The 16152-nt window shown below is 42.1% G+C and overlaps 1 protein-coding gene across 1 annotated transcript in view; it reads right to left on the bottom strand.

The window, feature by feature from the left end:
* The window catches only part of celf1 (cugbp, Elav-like family member 1), a 91308-nt gene continuing 75156 nt past the window's right edge, over positions 1–16152 (bottom strand). Inside the window, exons 13-15 of the mRNA XM_069662590.1 lie at positions 11335–11478; positions 9451–9623; positions 1–816 (exon numbers count right to left, since the gene is read on the bottom strand). Coding sequence (XP_069518691.1) covers positions 9496–9623; positions 11335–11478 — 272 coding nt within the window. The 3' untranslated portion in view covers positions 1–816; positions 9451–9495. The remainder of the gene's footprint in view (positions 817–9450; positions 9624–11334; positions 11479–16152) is intronic.

Genomic DNA, 16152 nt, shown 5'->3' with positions numbered 1-16152 from the left:
TGATTGTGCAAAACATTTGGCACCAGTTTATTCATCATTTTTAACTTACACAAACTAGATGATATTTTTGCCAAGAATTTCAGTGCAGTTATAAAAAAAAACATGCATACTAAATATATAGTGACAAAAGTGTCTGTCTGTTTTCTCCACAAAAAAAGGGCAGAACTGCATGGTGTGCTTGGGGTCGTGAGGAAAAAAGTAAAAACTACTCTTATGTACACGGACAATTAACACTACCTCCATGTTACAGCACTCAAATGGAAAATTTGGAGGATGAACCCTTAGCTAGTCTAGAAATTAATAACAAATGCCCAACAACAAATGATCACTAATTTGCGTGAAAACTTAAACACACAAAACAATCAACACTTAAACAAAAAGTCGTTTGAAGAGATTATGGATGCTTTCTCACACACGCACGCACGCGCACACACACACACACACACACACAAAAATGACGGGAGCACTGGAAGGACTGCCCTAAAACACAAGTGTTAAACCAAAGGTTAAGGTTTGACTCACGTCACATTGATTCTGCAAAAACCTACTGGTTGTCAGTCAGCTCTAGGAAACTAAATTCTCTTTTTTTCTAGTAATATTTTTAACTTTCAAAAATGTTCAGTGGCAGTCTTTCTAGTGCCACAGTGGGCAGCACTGAGGACATATGGGAACCAACAAAACAGAACCTCCTGGTTATGAATGTTAAAAACAACAAGGTCAAAGGTGAATTTGGAATCATCTGATAAGTGTAGGAGACAAGGATTGGACGATGAACTGTGACGCCACATCAACATGCTAGGGCAAACGGGAAGAGATCTAGAGAAAGGAAAAAGAAAAAGAACAACAGGGAAACAAACCTGGGTTAAACAACAATGACTCACAGACAGGAGAGAGAAAACCAAGAATGATCAGTAAACACTTAACAGTAAGTGTGAGGGATAGAGTGAGGATGAGCAACATCCTACCACGAACTGATGTAAATGATGACAACAGCAATGCACAACATGCATTTCACACCAGGCCCCCCAACTGTGCTGAAGTTGCTACAGTCCAGCACACTACATCACAGCTAATAACATTCAGGCTAACTTAACAAAAATGTATTGAGAACTCTGCTGCAAGGCTTCTAACTAGAACAGCAATGTACTAAATTACAGCAAGAGAGAGAGTATATCAGCCTACTTCTATTTCATTTTTCCTGACCACAAGAGGCAGTGCCGTCCGTACCGCATGGTTTGAGTTACAGTCACTGCTACACCCTTAAATAGGAAGAGAAAGCTGAAAGACCAGTGTTTTCACCAGTACTTTTAGAACATCATTGCTGCAATGATAAGCTTTTCCTCTTGTTGCAACCAGAAACCCACTTTACAGTGATGTATAGGTAGAAATACTCCCTGGCAAGTAATTCGTTAACAACAATGGGAGCGAGCGAATGGTAAAGAGTCTGCTACTTGGCATGTGGCATCACTTTTGGATGCAATATGATTTGATTTGCATTTGGAAAACCTTCTTATTTAGTTTGCCCTCTTCGTAGCAGTGAATGCTTCCCAGTAAGTGTTTTGCTTGGTACTGAGGGAGTTAATTTGATTTGAGTTTTGGGAAACTGAACAAACGTATGTGTCCGGCTATGTCGGTTTTGTATTAAAGCCCCTGGAAACCCAAATCCACAAAATCCTTCTCACTATGCAATTTAAAGTCTTATGTACATACGTGTAAGCATGTTAAAAGTTTTAGAAATGACTTTTAATCCAAACTGGAGTTATTGCTATTCTTACTTTGTTAACTTCCCTGACGCTGGGGTTAAATGGGGCGTGGTCAGTGAAGATATTTATGTTGTCATAAATTTTCTCGAACCAATCGTGAAATAATCAACAGCAGTTGTCCCGCCCTCACAGGTGCAATAACACTTCTGGGCTGGCGATCAATCCCTCTTTCTGAGTCTGCGCTAACTCCTGTCCACATACCTTGACCATCTCTGCACATACCTGTTGCAGTTACCTGCCTAACGATCGCCTTTTTTCCCCATCATGCCTGTGTGTGCTGTCCCCGGGTGCACATCCACCATCTGAGATGACAACGTGTCATTCTTTTATTTTCTAAATGCGGCGGACTTGGAGAAGCAGCAGTGTTTCCTCCACATACATTTAGTGAATTGTTGCAGCCGCTGCTTCAGAAGTTGTAATTGAACGACTCTTTGGAGATTTCCGCTGCAAATGAACGATTGTCCATCCTCTCCTCATTGAGGGAGACCACTGAAACAGTAAACTTGTGAAGTCTTGGCAACCACATCAGCGGAACCAGTTTACTTCTAACGGCAAAAGAGGGTCCGCTCCGCATCGCTGACATCGGCATACATACGCAGTTCTAATACGCAGTGTAAACAATCCACGTGCCCGTATCAGCTGTGCGCTCATTATCAAACTTTCAGCTACCTGGCGATCTCCCTCCAGCCAGCTGCACAATATTATACTGAAATGAGGAGATATTGTCTGTCTAACTCTGCACGTCCCTACTGTAAGTACATTGATTGTCGCGCTTTATAAAGCTTATAAAAGGAGATGTCATTTGATAACGATCGATCGTTTAGATTGCTACGTCATTAATAACGTCCCTCGTGCACACGCGACTCAAGTGCTGTGAGAACTGAATTGCGAGATAAAATATGTAACTTTTGTGACTTAATTAAAAAGACTGCTGATGAAGACAGTCAACACAGCAGTCAGAGAGACGGGGGGTTGAGCGGGGCCAGTAGTGGTGCAGGGAGCAGAGGTGCAGGTGTGTTGGGGGACTGAAGCAAAGTGATCAGATTAAAGTAGTTTGTGAATTAAAACTTAATGAGGTGAGGAAGAGAGTACAATTAAAGTGTGGAAGTAAGAAATAACCATCTAGAAAGAGGGTAAGTCTACATGTTATGTGCTTCTCACAGAAATCATTGATAGATGAGATTAATTGAAATAAATTAATTACAAAGCCTGTAATTAATTAGATTAATTTTTTTTATTCATCACCTGACAGCAATAGTTTTGATATGATGTGCACATGCGCACATACCTGGGTGGTACAACACCCTCTACCCTGCTGCTGAAAAAAATCCTAGAAGAAACACTGCTTTCCCATGCGCCACTGTTGTGTTGACAGTTGCCATGAGAACTCGGACAGGCGGACCCCGGCAGGTGTCAATCAACACGGGAGCTGCCACGCCTACAAAGTCCTGAGAAATTGTCTGCACAGCCAAACGAGCTGTTTTTCAAGAGGATTTTCTAGTGGTTCTGAACCTTTATTTTCACTCAGATTTTTGTGGATGCTTTATGACACAGTCACAACTGATATCATATATGCATTTATGCTATTTCAAGCTGAGTTTCCAGGGGCTTTAAACACTTGAGTGAAGGGCTGTCTGAAAATCATTGCAATAATTGCACAGAGTGGGCCTGGACACTCCGCCCAGGCAACTAAAGTCAACAAGCTAGCTTTAGAATTTACTGAGGTTAAGGCAGAGCTCCTTAACCTTCAGCGCCTAAACCCAGTCAGTATCCCACAGGCATAGTGTGTATGCTTCTGTCAAAAACCTAAGTGATGCATCCCTGCAGGCATTTATGACCAGGGAGCTTGGCTAACTGATGTCAGTGCTTACCCTGATTGCTGCCAGGTGTGGCTGGCATAGTCCCCCATTTCAGAGCCATGCCATTGAGCTCTCTGCTCTCTCCCAGTAGTCCTAAGAGGGCTGTTTGGCCTAGTTGCGCAGCAGGCACAACATCCCTACCATGGCGTCAACCTCAGCAGGGTTATGGTACATGTTGCTGTCATCTGCCCATGCATCCTCGTGGCTACCCAAGGACCTCCTGTTCATTTGAGCAGTCTGATCAATGCTGTCAAATCCCCCAAGGCCGGCACGTTGCACAAGAGGGGTTGGCTGCCTCAGGGCGGGCTGTCAGATGATTCTCCCAGCAGCACTTCTGGTATTGGGAAAGCTGTACTACAGACCCTTGGGTGGTGGCCACACTTAGCCGAGGGTACAATCTTAAGATCTGATGCTGGTCCCCAGTTTTCAGCATGATCAACCTTGCTGTGTCTTAAGGGTTCTACTCTTTCGGATCTTAAAAGAGGGTAGATTTCGCCCTTTACAGGACTTCCAACTGTGCATGGCAACAGTATGCAAATCCTTTCTTATTTAAAAGGAATGGCTGATCTGTGCTACAAACAAAGGAACAAGCAGAGCAGGATACAATTGCCCTTCTTAGTCATGTGAGATTGCTGGGCTTCACTGTCAATAATGCCAAGAGATGTCTCACAATCAGCCAAAGGATAGTTTGATGGAGTGGAGCTACTGACGTTTGTGACTTCAGGATTGCCACTGGACCTCCTGCACTTGTGGCCATTCCAAGTGTGGATTAATGGCCCCATTTAGATACAAGGTCTCACAGATCTAAGAAGGTCAGAGTGTCCTGTCAATACCTCATCTTGCAGCCACAAAGAGACAAGGCATTACTGGCTGGGGGCTTCTCAATGACTTTGATACCCTCTCATCAAGAGATGGTAGTGACTGATGCTTCAACCTGGAATGGAGGGCACCATGTCAATCGTCAAGAAGGCACCAGATTGTATCTGTTGCTACAAGTTGCATGGTAGCTCCTTGTATGGGTTTCCTCTGCTTTTCTAGCCTCACAGAATGCGTAGCAGATTTTCTCTCACACCAAAAACCGCCCTTGGGGGGAGTGGAGAGTCCATCCAGAGGTGGTAGAAGAAATGTGGCGCAAATATGGCAGAGCAGAAGTAGACCTGTTCCCCACAGAGTCTTTAACACACTGGCCTTTATGGTTCACCTTGATGGAGTCCATTGAGACAGGACACTAAGGCACACCCAAGGCCAGGTCTCCTCCTGTCTCCTGTATGCCTTCCTACCATTTCCACTGATAGTGGGGTGTCTTTATTTGACAAGAATCTCTCTGCTTCTACTCTTGGGTTATATGTTGCGGCGATTTTGGCCAGGCATCATAGAGTAGATAACCAGACCATGAGGTCCTATCCGCTGGTGATCTGGTTTCTTAAAATTAGCCCAGTGATGAAACCCCCTGCAAGTTGTCAAGGTTCCCTCATGGGAATTGCTTCTGGTGCTGGAACCTCCTGGCTTCCCTCCTTTGAGCATTTAGAGCAGTCAGGGCTAAAGTGGTCTTCAGCAAAGGTTGCTTTTCTTATTGCTATGGCATCAGCAAAACGTGTTAGTGAGCTTAATGTCCAGTCAGTGAAAGAGAGGTTGGCACCTGCCCAATCTAATCAGATCATTGAGCTGGCAGTGCATGACTCCACATCTGCCTGGTGATGGCCTTGTATATGCGACATCTGGCTTTCACAGCTCCGATTGTCTGTTTGTCTCCTATGAGGGCCATAGGATAGGGCATGCCAGGTATTTGAGGTAATTGGTCAGTCATACAGGTAAAAGGGTCTGCCTTTGCCCTTGAATGTTAGTGGCCATTAACAAGGAGTGTCTCCACTTTCTGGACAGCCCTGTGCAGCATGCCTTTAAGTCAGATTTGTGCTGTAGCTGCTTGGGCCACACCATGCACCTCTGCCATTTGTATTCCTGAATAATATCCTAAGTAATAAATAATAATAATAATTATTCATCAGTAATAAAGGCTGTTCCCCAACTATTAAAGCTTTGGAAATGAGCTTTGTACTTTTGTGAGCTTTGCAATGGTACATGAAGATAGACCCTTTAAGACACTGGGAGCCAGTCCAGGTTAGCTAAAACCACTGGATTTGATCTGTCTCACTAACGCGCGGGTCCAGTATATTAAATCAAAAAAGACACAGCACACCTGGGGGGAACCATAGTTACATCTGTATCTCACGTTGTACTTCCTTTGGCCGCACGACGGCCACAGGCAGTGCCTTAGCACTGGATGACTTTATCATGACGAACAGCCTTCAGGTTCCTGAATAACTGCTGCTGCCACCACTGCATGAGGGGAAGCAACATTAACCCTTCAACTGGGTTAATGTTGCTTCCCCTCATGCAGTGGTGTCATCCATTTAATATTTTCCATTGCTACCAGGGGCTTAATTGTCATCAGAGGATATGTCCAGGATTGGAGTATGCAATCTCTAAACCCATGGGGTGTGTTTTAGATATCTGGGCTCGGTTGTTCAAAAGTTTGTTTTTTTTTAAGAATTATCCTGATTTGGAAATCCAATTTTTTTTCTATCCAGGATCAGATAACCCATCTTACTTTTATCCCAGTTTTTCAAAGATAACTGTAAGGGATCACCCTATTCAGATACAGATTTATAAGGATGACCAAATCCGGATTACCAGTGCTCTAAATGGGACTTTATACTACATACTTTGTCCACAGGGGGCACCACAATCCACACAAAATTGTAGATCCTGACAGTTGCTTTTAATATGAATATTTTATGTTTGATATTAACAACTATTTGGTGAAATATATTATAGGGACAAAGTCCTTAACCTAAATCCAGCCCTAATGTCTACTTAATCTACTATGTCACCGTAGCAATGCAAGGGCCAAATGTCAGTGTGTCAGTAAGCATCAACATCATTGTAAAAATTGTGTTTTGTTTGACCTACTTACAATTTGTATTACTTTTTGCTCCTGTAACCAGCCACCTCTCTGCTTGGATCAGGATAATCCAGATTTTTTGGATCAAAGTTGTCCGTCCTACTCAAAAACTTTGAACAATACAAACTGGAGGTTTTATCCAGCTTAATGCCAAGATTAGATTACCTGATTTTATCCGATTACATAATCAATTGAACAACCCGTTTTCAAGTTTTGATCCTATCCAATAGCTTCAATCCAATCAGATAACCTTTGAACAACCAGGCCCAGAATGTAGGTCTTCGACTACTTCAGGCATTGACTCATTTCCAGTTCATTCTGAGTTGTAGAAATAAAAAAATTAGTATCAGACTCTTGACATTGTTTTTAAGCCATAAATGAATTAATTGAAACCAACTTTGAATGGAGAGAAAATCATTGCATACAATTTGATGCAGACAATTTGATTTTTCAGTAGATTACGATTCTGATTTCAGAGGGGGGATTCACCGACCGATTCAATCGGATTCTATATAAATATTATTAAATTAAATATTGACTTTTTCCCCTCTGGGCTGTACACAGATTTTGCAAAGATCTAAGTATGCAATGGTACACAAAAGACTGCTTTCTAAAAACAAATAATTTTTACAAAGAATATTAATATTTTACTTTTTCAACAAATCCTCCTGTGAACCACTGTCTGATCTGCAGTTATGCTAAGAGGATTGTAAACTGTGGATTCAGAGCATGCACGCTGGCTGGACAAACTACTTAATGACACAATGTCTAAATCTGCCCAAGCATTGTTTTCTAAATTAAATGTTCTGTAAAAAAAGGCTTTTGAGTTGGCACACACCTTAAAACATATACTGATAGGCCCATATCCAGTGATAACGTCAGCCAACCAATATATGTGCATGATTTACAATGAAGTGATGTAAATGTTGTCTTTCCATTTACGTGTATATTATTTTCAATTTTACAATTACTATGCTCTCTGCCTTTTTGAAAGCCTCCACAATTTCTCCAAACATAGTACTAAGATACTAAATAGTCATCATATCCTTTTTATGGAGCCAAAGAAACAATGTCCAGATCCTACTACTTGACAAGAGAGGAGACTCGTTCAAGTCTGCAGCAGCCCTGATGGACCCAACACACACAGTCCATGCCACAGTGACAGGAAGTACACATGACCAAAAGGAAACAATGGTTAACATCAAGAGAGGACACACACCAGGAGATCATACAGAGTTGTTGGACTTTTGTTTGTCAAAATATTTTTGATTCAGATAAATAATTTTGGCAATAAATAATTTCCCACCACAAGGGGAAGTAGAAAACCTATATAAAAATAGAAAAGGCATCATAGTTTAAATATACACCTCATTTTCTCGCTTCCAAGCTGTATAAAAAAAACAGTTTTGTCTTGATCAATTTGGCATGTATATGAATTATCCAATCACAGAAGATATTCAGTAAGAGACATAGTGGCGTAACCCTCAATAGATCAGCTAGCCAAGAAGTAGAGGAATAGCAGAAAAGTAGCTGTTGTTTTTATTGCCAAATTTCACTGTAACACTAGCTTCACCTGACAGCTTATCTTCACAACCACACCAGATCAACCCCTGACCTGAAACTCAAAGTTGCAGGAGGTGCCTTAACCAAATTTGACCTTGTTTTGTTGTGGCTCCCTAAAACCATGGCATATCTCCTGGGGGAGATGTGTTATGTCCTGGCTTACACTGAGAGTTGTGAGCCAGATATGCGTATATGCCCTCTCACATTGAGTTGTCTCTTTACTTTTTGGATAAATAAGTAAAACAGTTACCTTAAAAAAGTTGTTTATAAACCTTAAATCTTCATTTGGGCTCTAATAATATGACAACTTTGTATATTGGTTACTTTGTATTTTCCTCTGACAATCAAGTGCTTCCAGAAGCATGAACTGCTATTTCCTGAAAAAGAAAAACGCCCATGTTAACAAAATACCCTGTTGTTAGGGAGTCTTGTGTTTAGTCCTATAGATAAAGATAAAAAACAATATGCATGCTGAAGTCCATTTCATGCAGAAAGCATTTACTGCCTGTGTTTTGTATTCAACACAAACTTAATGTGTACCCATCCACATGATCTCTATTGATAAGTGTATCTTATTGTCTTTCTGAGAAAAGTAAACAGAGACACATATCTGAGTACAACAGCTCCTCTCTCTCTCCATCAACAGAAGTGTCTTTAGCAAATATAAAATGAGGACAAATAAAAGCCAAATAAAGCTATGTGCGTGATTTGGTGGGGCTCTTCCTCATGAAAAACACAGGCTTCTTTACCTTACCTTATCCTGAACAGTCTAACTTATGTAGGTGTATACCACATCCATTGGCTTCATTTTAAAAGATAATACATGAACCTTATCCATTAGGAGGAAGAACAACATTTTGGTTTGTGAAAATGCAAAAAAAAGCCTAGTAATGGTTTTGGTTTCCTTATCTATTAGAATTGTGTATTTTCCAGACTTTTATGCTGGATCTGGGTAAAGCGAGGGAAGGTCAACAGAAAGAACAAAAGATCACAACTGAATATCAACGCACAACACCCTAACAATAAATATGTGCATTTTGTACCACAGCAAACTGATAACATTTCAACTTAAATAAAATACACCTGTTTGTCATATTTGTAAGAACAATAACAAAGTGCATAAACCACAAAAAACACAAAGGATTCCAGTCTAGCCTGAACAATCTTGCATATAGCTTCAAGTGTCTCTTTGCCTGGACTTGTAACAATAATTACCAGGGGAGGTAATGCAGCAGACATTTACCTAATGCACAGACTTGTTCTGAGTGGACTAGTCTTAGTTGGTTATTCATACTCCACTTACCATAAAACCACCCTGCCTAACTAAGTCTGCAGTGCCTCAACACCTTCAGTAGGGCTTGCTGTCATTCTTTGAGCGCTTCAACTGCACCTTCAGCCTCTTCATACCGATCTGGAAACCATTCATTGACTGGATGGCTGCCTGGGATGATACGGGGTTGTCATAGCTCACAAAGCCTGAAGGAGAAATAAAAACACTCAGAACAGCAATAGACTATAGCTTAAAAACAGCTTAGAAACAGCAGCTGCTCGGATCCAGTGAGCGCTGAGCTGGGTACACTGTGGCTCAGAGGTAGAGACGGTGGTCCTCCAATCAGAAGGCTGGCAATAAGATCCCCAGCTCCTACTGGTCTACATGTCGAAGTGTCCTTATGTCATGCCCTCTACCTCTTCCTAGCAAGTAGGCTCTCTCTCTGTCTGTGTGTTTGATTACAGGAGTGGAATCAGGTCTGCAGGGGTTGGGCAGCTGCAAACCATCTTCAATCAACTCTACTTCAAATACTGGGCTCCAATTTCACCACGCTCCCAGATCGTACTCTGTTCACAGCCAGTCTTATTCTTGGAAATCTCTTGCTTGTTTGTGCCACAGTCGGGGCTAGCACTGTTGCAAAGCACTTAACAGCGTTTCCCAGGAGTAATATAACATTTGCAAGTATTAGACTTAAGAGTATGGATTTATTATTAAGACCTGGATACATTCAGTGGGACACAAACCTGGAAGCTAGATTTTTTTTAAGGTGCCCCAGGTGAGAATTCTTATTGTGCTGCTGAGTGCATTTTGGGTCCAGTATCATGGTCTTAATTATACATCCCTGGAGTGGTGCCTAATCAACATAGACGACAGGTCTTCTCAATGCAGTGCTTAGTCTGTTTCAACTTCGCACCACTCTGCTATTATAACCCTTGCAAAGCAAGTATGTTACCATGGCTACACATCAGTTTCAAACATAGACTGTATATAAGTTGAAGCAGAAGTTTCTTGGTTTCAAACATGAAGCTTATGCATAAAATGTTAACTTGTATGCTATGGTCCCATTCAGAGTAGAATAGACAATAAAGCAGGGAATGCTTTAGTGCATGGCTACCTTTGATTGAAAAGTTGCTACAATGGAAACAACAACAGAGACGTAGAAATGCGTTTCAGCCTCCTCATCCACATATGGTCCCATCTGGCTCCTAAAAACCATGGCCTCAATCCCAAACTCGGTAGTCAGTAGTCAACAAACGTCACTGTGGCTATGACCCCTACCTAAATACAGTCTATAGCTTTCACTGAAATGGTGTAGGATTCAAGCAGACACAAGTAACTTGTCTTGCTGAAGCCTCCAATTAGGATAATTCTTTATTGATCCCCAGAGGGGAAATTCGGGCTAATTTGGCCTCACCAAATCAAATGGGAGAAAACCTTTCCAAGCCAACATGTCAACTATAAACTACTATATACACTACTTGGAGCAGAGCAAAGAGTTTACTTACTGAAGGTTTTAAAACTGCCAATCATTTGACAGAGTACAGGAATAATATCCAACTAGTCAATATTACCATTAATAAAAATACCCTCAACTAGTCATAAAGCTGGTCTAATACTTCTGAAGAAGCTGAGCCACAATGAAATTTGATAACAATTACTCAGCTCTCAATTGAAAAAGCCCTACTTTCATTCTGACGCCTGGGCGATGTTGAGTGGTAATATAAAGGATGAGGTTTTATACAAAATAATAAAATTTTTAGACCAAAAGCGTAAATCTCCCTGGCATTACTAGCAGGCTTTGACCATGGGATTCACGAACGTTAGAAAACTAAACACTGTTGTGTCTGGATCTGTAACAACCTGGGGGAACTGATATTTTATTGATCATCAGAAGGCATAATTTTAGAGTGAACTCACCAAAACACTTGCTGAGGTTTGTCTGTTTGTCAATGAAGACTTTAGCAGAGATGACATTTCCAAAGGGCATAAACATCTGGAGCAGGTCCTGGTCCCCAAACTCCTGGGGCAGGTGGTAAATGAACAAGTTGGCCCCCTCTGGACCTGCCAATCAATGAGTCATTTTACCAAACAAATATAACAACCAGAGATGCAATTTATTTAATGCTTTAAAATATGGTCCTGAACAGAGCATGGCCTCAACAAATGCAAAATTGTCTGTTGTGCACAAACCATCTAGAAACGGAGTGTCTGTTCTTCAGCAGTATGCTGACTTTGTATGAGGTTGTCAGGATCTTAAAATAATGATTTGTTCTGTTGACTGCTAATCAACATAGTATTTATATACCACTGCAAAATTGAATTCCCATTTTTTTTTGGCAACAGAAACAAATGATTCATAAAAATATGCCTATGAAACAATAATGAATTTGGGAGAAAGAACTTGGGTCACACAGAGCAGGACGGGACTCCATTCCTCCATAATTTCTCTCTCTAACATATACCAACTTTAAATGTACTCAAAAACAACTTAGATTATGTCTGCCATCGGCCATACGATTTACAACAACCTTGTTTCCCCAGATTTCACACTGTGGGACTTTGAGCTGTTCTGCAGAAGTGAAGTAAACTGAACATTGATTTAATGAATTCCTAGAGGCATCAAAACTGTTACATAAGCAAGTGACAAACCCTCCGTCTGTGTTAAAGCAGTGGTAGAATAGACTTTTACACATTTTTGCATTTTGTAAATTTGTTTGTCTGCAGGAAGTCTAGTCGTCGCCAGTTATGTTACAAGGAGCAAACATCTAAGTGCGTAATGATAGATAAACAAAGACAAATAAAGATAATCTCTGTTAGAAGTTACAAATAGGCGTAAGGTCTCCTGTATATTTATATTATATATATATATTAGGGCTGTCAATCGATTAAAATATTTAATCGCGTGGTTGTCCATAGTTAACTCTTGATTAATTGCACATTTTTACCTGTTGTACCTTAAAGAGATATTTTTAAGTTTTTAATCCTCCTACCAACATGGGAATGGACAAATATGCTTCCTTGATGCAAATGTTGTTTATTATTACTGCAACATTCCAAAACAATGACAAATACTGTCCAGAATATTCTACAGAATAACCTCAAAGGTACTGCATGCTCAAAAAATATGCTGAAAGCATAACATGGCAATCATCGCATATATCAATGATTTCTGTGAGAAGCACATCACATGTAGACTTACTCAGTTATTAACGCTTTAAATTTGACAGCCCTAAAATATATATATATGTGTGTGTATATATATATATAGAGAGAGAGATATATATAGATATATACATATATATTTATTATGTATATTTATTTATATTATATTGTATATTTAATCTTACCAACAACAAAACGTGCATCTGAACAAAAGGCCCTGGATGAAGTACTTCGTTTTTAGGGAGTCCCCATTTAAACAAGACAAACCTTTACCAGGAAGAGCTCTGGCATACCCAAAGCAACAAAAATGAGGACAAGGTTCTGCAAGTCAGCAGGACAGCTTGGTGAAATAAGGAAGTCTCAAATTCTTCTGATAGGAAAAGACTTTAGGTGCTTTTCGACCAAAAGTTCCAGGAACTTTTAGTTCCAAGCCAATGCTTAAAGGCCCTGGAAACTCGGCTTCAAATGGCAAAAATGCATATATGATATCAGAGCTGTGATGTCATAAAGTATTCACAACAATCTGAGTAAAATTAATGTTCAGAACCACAAGAAAACCTTGTTGAAAAACAGCTCATTAGGCTATTCAGACCATTTCTCAGGACTGTGTAGGTGTGGCAGCTCCCATGTTGATTCCGCCTGTCCGCGTTCTCATGTCCGCGTTCTCATGAAAGCAGTGTTTCCTCTAGGACTTTCAGCAGCAGGGTAGAGGGTTTGTTGTACCACCCAGGTATGTGCGCATGTGCACATCATATCAAAACTATTGCTGTCAGGTGATTAAAAAAATGAATCTAATTAATTACAGGCTTTGTGATCAATTGATTTCAATTAATCTCACATATCAATGATTTCTGTGAGAAGCACATAACATGTAGACTTACCCTCTTTCTAGATGGTTGTTTCTTACTTCCACAGTTTAATTGTACTCTCTTCCTCACCTCATTAAGTTTTAATTCACAAGCTACTTTAATCTGATCACTTTGCCTCAGTCCCACCAACACACCTGCACCTCTGCTCTCTGCACAGCTTCTGGCCCCGCCCTGATCTTTCTGTCTGTCTCTCTGTCTGCTGTGTTAACTGTCTTCATCAGCAGTCTATTTAATTAAGTCACAAAAGTTACATATTTTCTCTCGCAATTTAGTTCTCACAACACGTGAGTCACGTGTGCACGAGGGACGTTATTAATGATGTAGTGATCTAAACGATCGATTGTTACCAAATGACATCTCCTTTTATAAGCTTTATAAACCATGACAATAAATGTATTTAAGGTAGGGACGTGCAGAGTTAGAAAGACATTATCACCTCATTTCAGTATAATATTGTGCAGCTGGCTGGAGGGAGATCGCCAGGGAGCTGAAAGTTTGATACTGAGCGCACAGCTGATACGGGCACGTGGATTGTTTACATTACGTATTAGAAATGCATGTGTATGCCGATGTCAGCGATGCGTAGCGGACCCTCTTTTGCCGTTAGAAGTAAACTGGTTCTGCTGTTGTTGATTTGGTTGCCATGATTTTGCAAGTGATTGATGTCCTGTGACTCCTGTCACTGTTTCAGTGATCTTCCTCAATGAGGAGAGGATGGACAATCGTTGCTCTGGATTGGAAATCTCTAAAGAGTCGTTTAATTACAACTTCTTAGAAATCTGAAGCAGCGGAGGCAACAATTCACTAAATGTATGTAGCGGAAACATGTTGCTTCTCCAAGTCCTCCGCAGTTGGAAAATAAAAGAATGACACGTTGCAGCTGGGCACAGCACACACAGGCAGGATGACTCACTTGGGCTTCCGTACAAGTGGAGGGAAGTTCGGTAAGAGGCTCTGTCAGTATTGGCGTTTTACCCACGTTTTAAGCCATTTTTACTGTCACAGTTTTTAGCCTCGTTTATGTTATCCTATCCTGTTTTAACCGGACAAAAGCTTTTAGTAATCGCACGCTTCGTTGTGAAGTTATAGGCCAACTCCACAACACGTAAGTCTTCCGGCCTGTGAAAACGCCGGTATGCGCTGTCAGCTGTCAAGCTACTGCATCGCTTTTCTTTTATCTTAAGTGATCAGTGCTTTTACGGATTCTACTCCCTGCTGCGGATTTTTACAACTTTTTACTGCTTTTACGGACTGCTGAGGATTCTGGACTTTTATCACATTTACTATATTACGGACGGAGGGCTATGGCTACTGATGGATCTGAGTGCGCCTCCTGCTGCCTTACCGTTTCAATGATGAAGAAAAGCATCGCTTCAATGAAGGCCGAGCTCAGAGAGAAAGATAAGCTCATCTTGGGGTTTTCCACTGTTGCCACGGCCCAGGCGAAACACCTTGCAGTCCTGAGCTCGTCTGGAGATGGCTACCGAAATGGGACCTGCTGTTCTCACTGCTCCGCGCCAACTTCAGAACTGTTCTATAATGATCACACTGTGCCGTGGTCCGGATCCACGATCACCGGTACTCCAGAGCCCGAGGCCGCTTCAGTCCTGCAGGAGGATCCGTGGCTTCGTCTGGGAGCGAAGCCCAAAGCAACGGCCGGCTATACTGACTGCCAGGTACCCGTGGAGACACAGGCATGTGTCGGCGGAGCTGACGTGGAAGCCCCGGTGAGTTCGACTCCACGTCAGCCGGAGCCCTGGTCGGTGGCATGTAGGGATAAACACCGTGCAAAGCTTCCCGCCCCTTTCTCTCCACCTTTGGACCTCCCGCTGGCCAACAGGTTCGGCATTCTGAGCATGCAGGACTTCTCTGGTTGGACCCTCTCCTCAGCTTCCATCGCAGGCGGTCAAGTCCACCTCCTCCTCCGCTCGCCGCAGGTTGCTAAAGGAGGCCGTGAGGAAGAGAAACTCCGGAGGACCCATCCATCCGAAGGCAGCAGGGGTCCCCTCTGCTAGGAAAGGAACCATCACTTCGCTGCAGAGGTCCCCGGTCACGACCAGCCAGCCACACCCTGCGGCTTCCCAATCTGTTGGCTCAGCATCCGTGGACATGGCCGTGGCTGGCTCGCCACACTCGTCTGCCCAGCCACGCACTGTGGGGGGTGCACCGTCCTCACGTAGGTCCTCCCACCTGTCTCCTCTTCGTCCCCTTCTCCCCCCGACCACTTTGATAGTGGGGGACAGCATCACCAGGAACATTCGCTTTTTTTAATGCCACTACATACTGTTTTCCTGGAGCCACAGTCCAGGGCATCCGGGAGAAACTACCTGAGCTGCTGCACTCACTTCCATCCTCCATAAAACGGGTGATAATCCATGTGGGCTGCAATGACATGAATCGTCAGCAATCGGAGTTGACGAAAAGGGATTTCGATGACCTTTTTAGCCTTTTAAAAAACTGTGGGAAGGCTGTTTTTATCAGTGGTCCCCTGCCAACTCTGTCCCGCGGGGATGAGTGTTTTAGCAGGCTCCGCTACCTCAACATCTGGCTCCGGTTCGCCTGCGGAGCTCACAACTTTGTTTTTATTGACAACTTTAATCTGTTTTGGAACCGTCCCTCCTTTTACAGGAATGACGGCGTCCACCCTAACAATCTGGGCAGCTCGATGTTAAGGGCTAACATGCAGTATGTTGTCCGATACACT

This window comes from Semicossyphus pulcher, unplaced genomic scaffold (genome assembly GCF_022749685.1).
Source record: "Semicossyphus pulcher isolate SPU_LCO1_2020_fin unplaced genomic scaffold, fSemPul1.0.p SCAF_1, whole genome shotgun sequence".
Lineage (NCBI taxonomy): Eukaryota > Metazoa > Chordata > Actinopteri > Labriformes > Labridae > Semicossyphus > Semicossyphus pulcher.
Note: the sequence above shows the minus strand (reverse complement) of the source record. Positions and strands in the feature narration are given on the sequence as shown.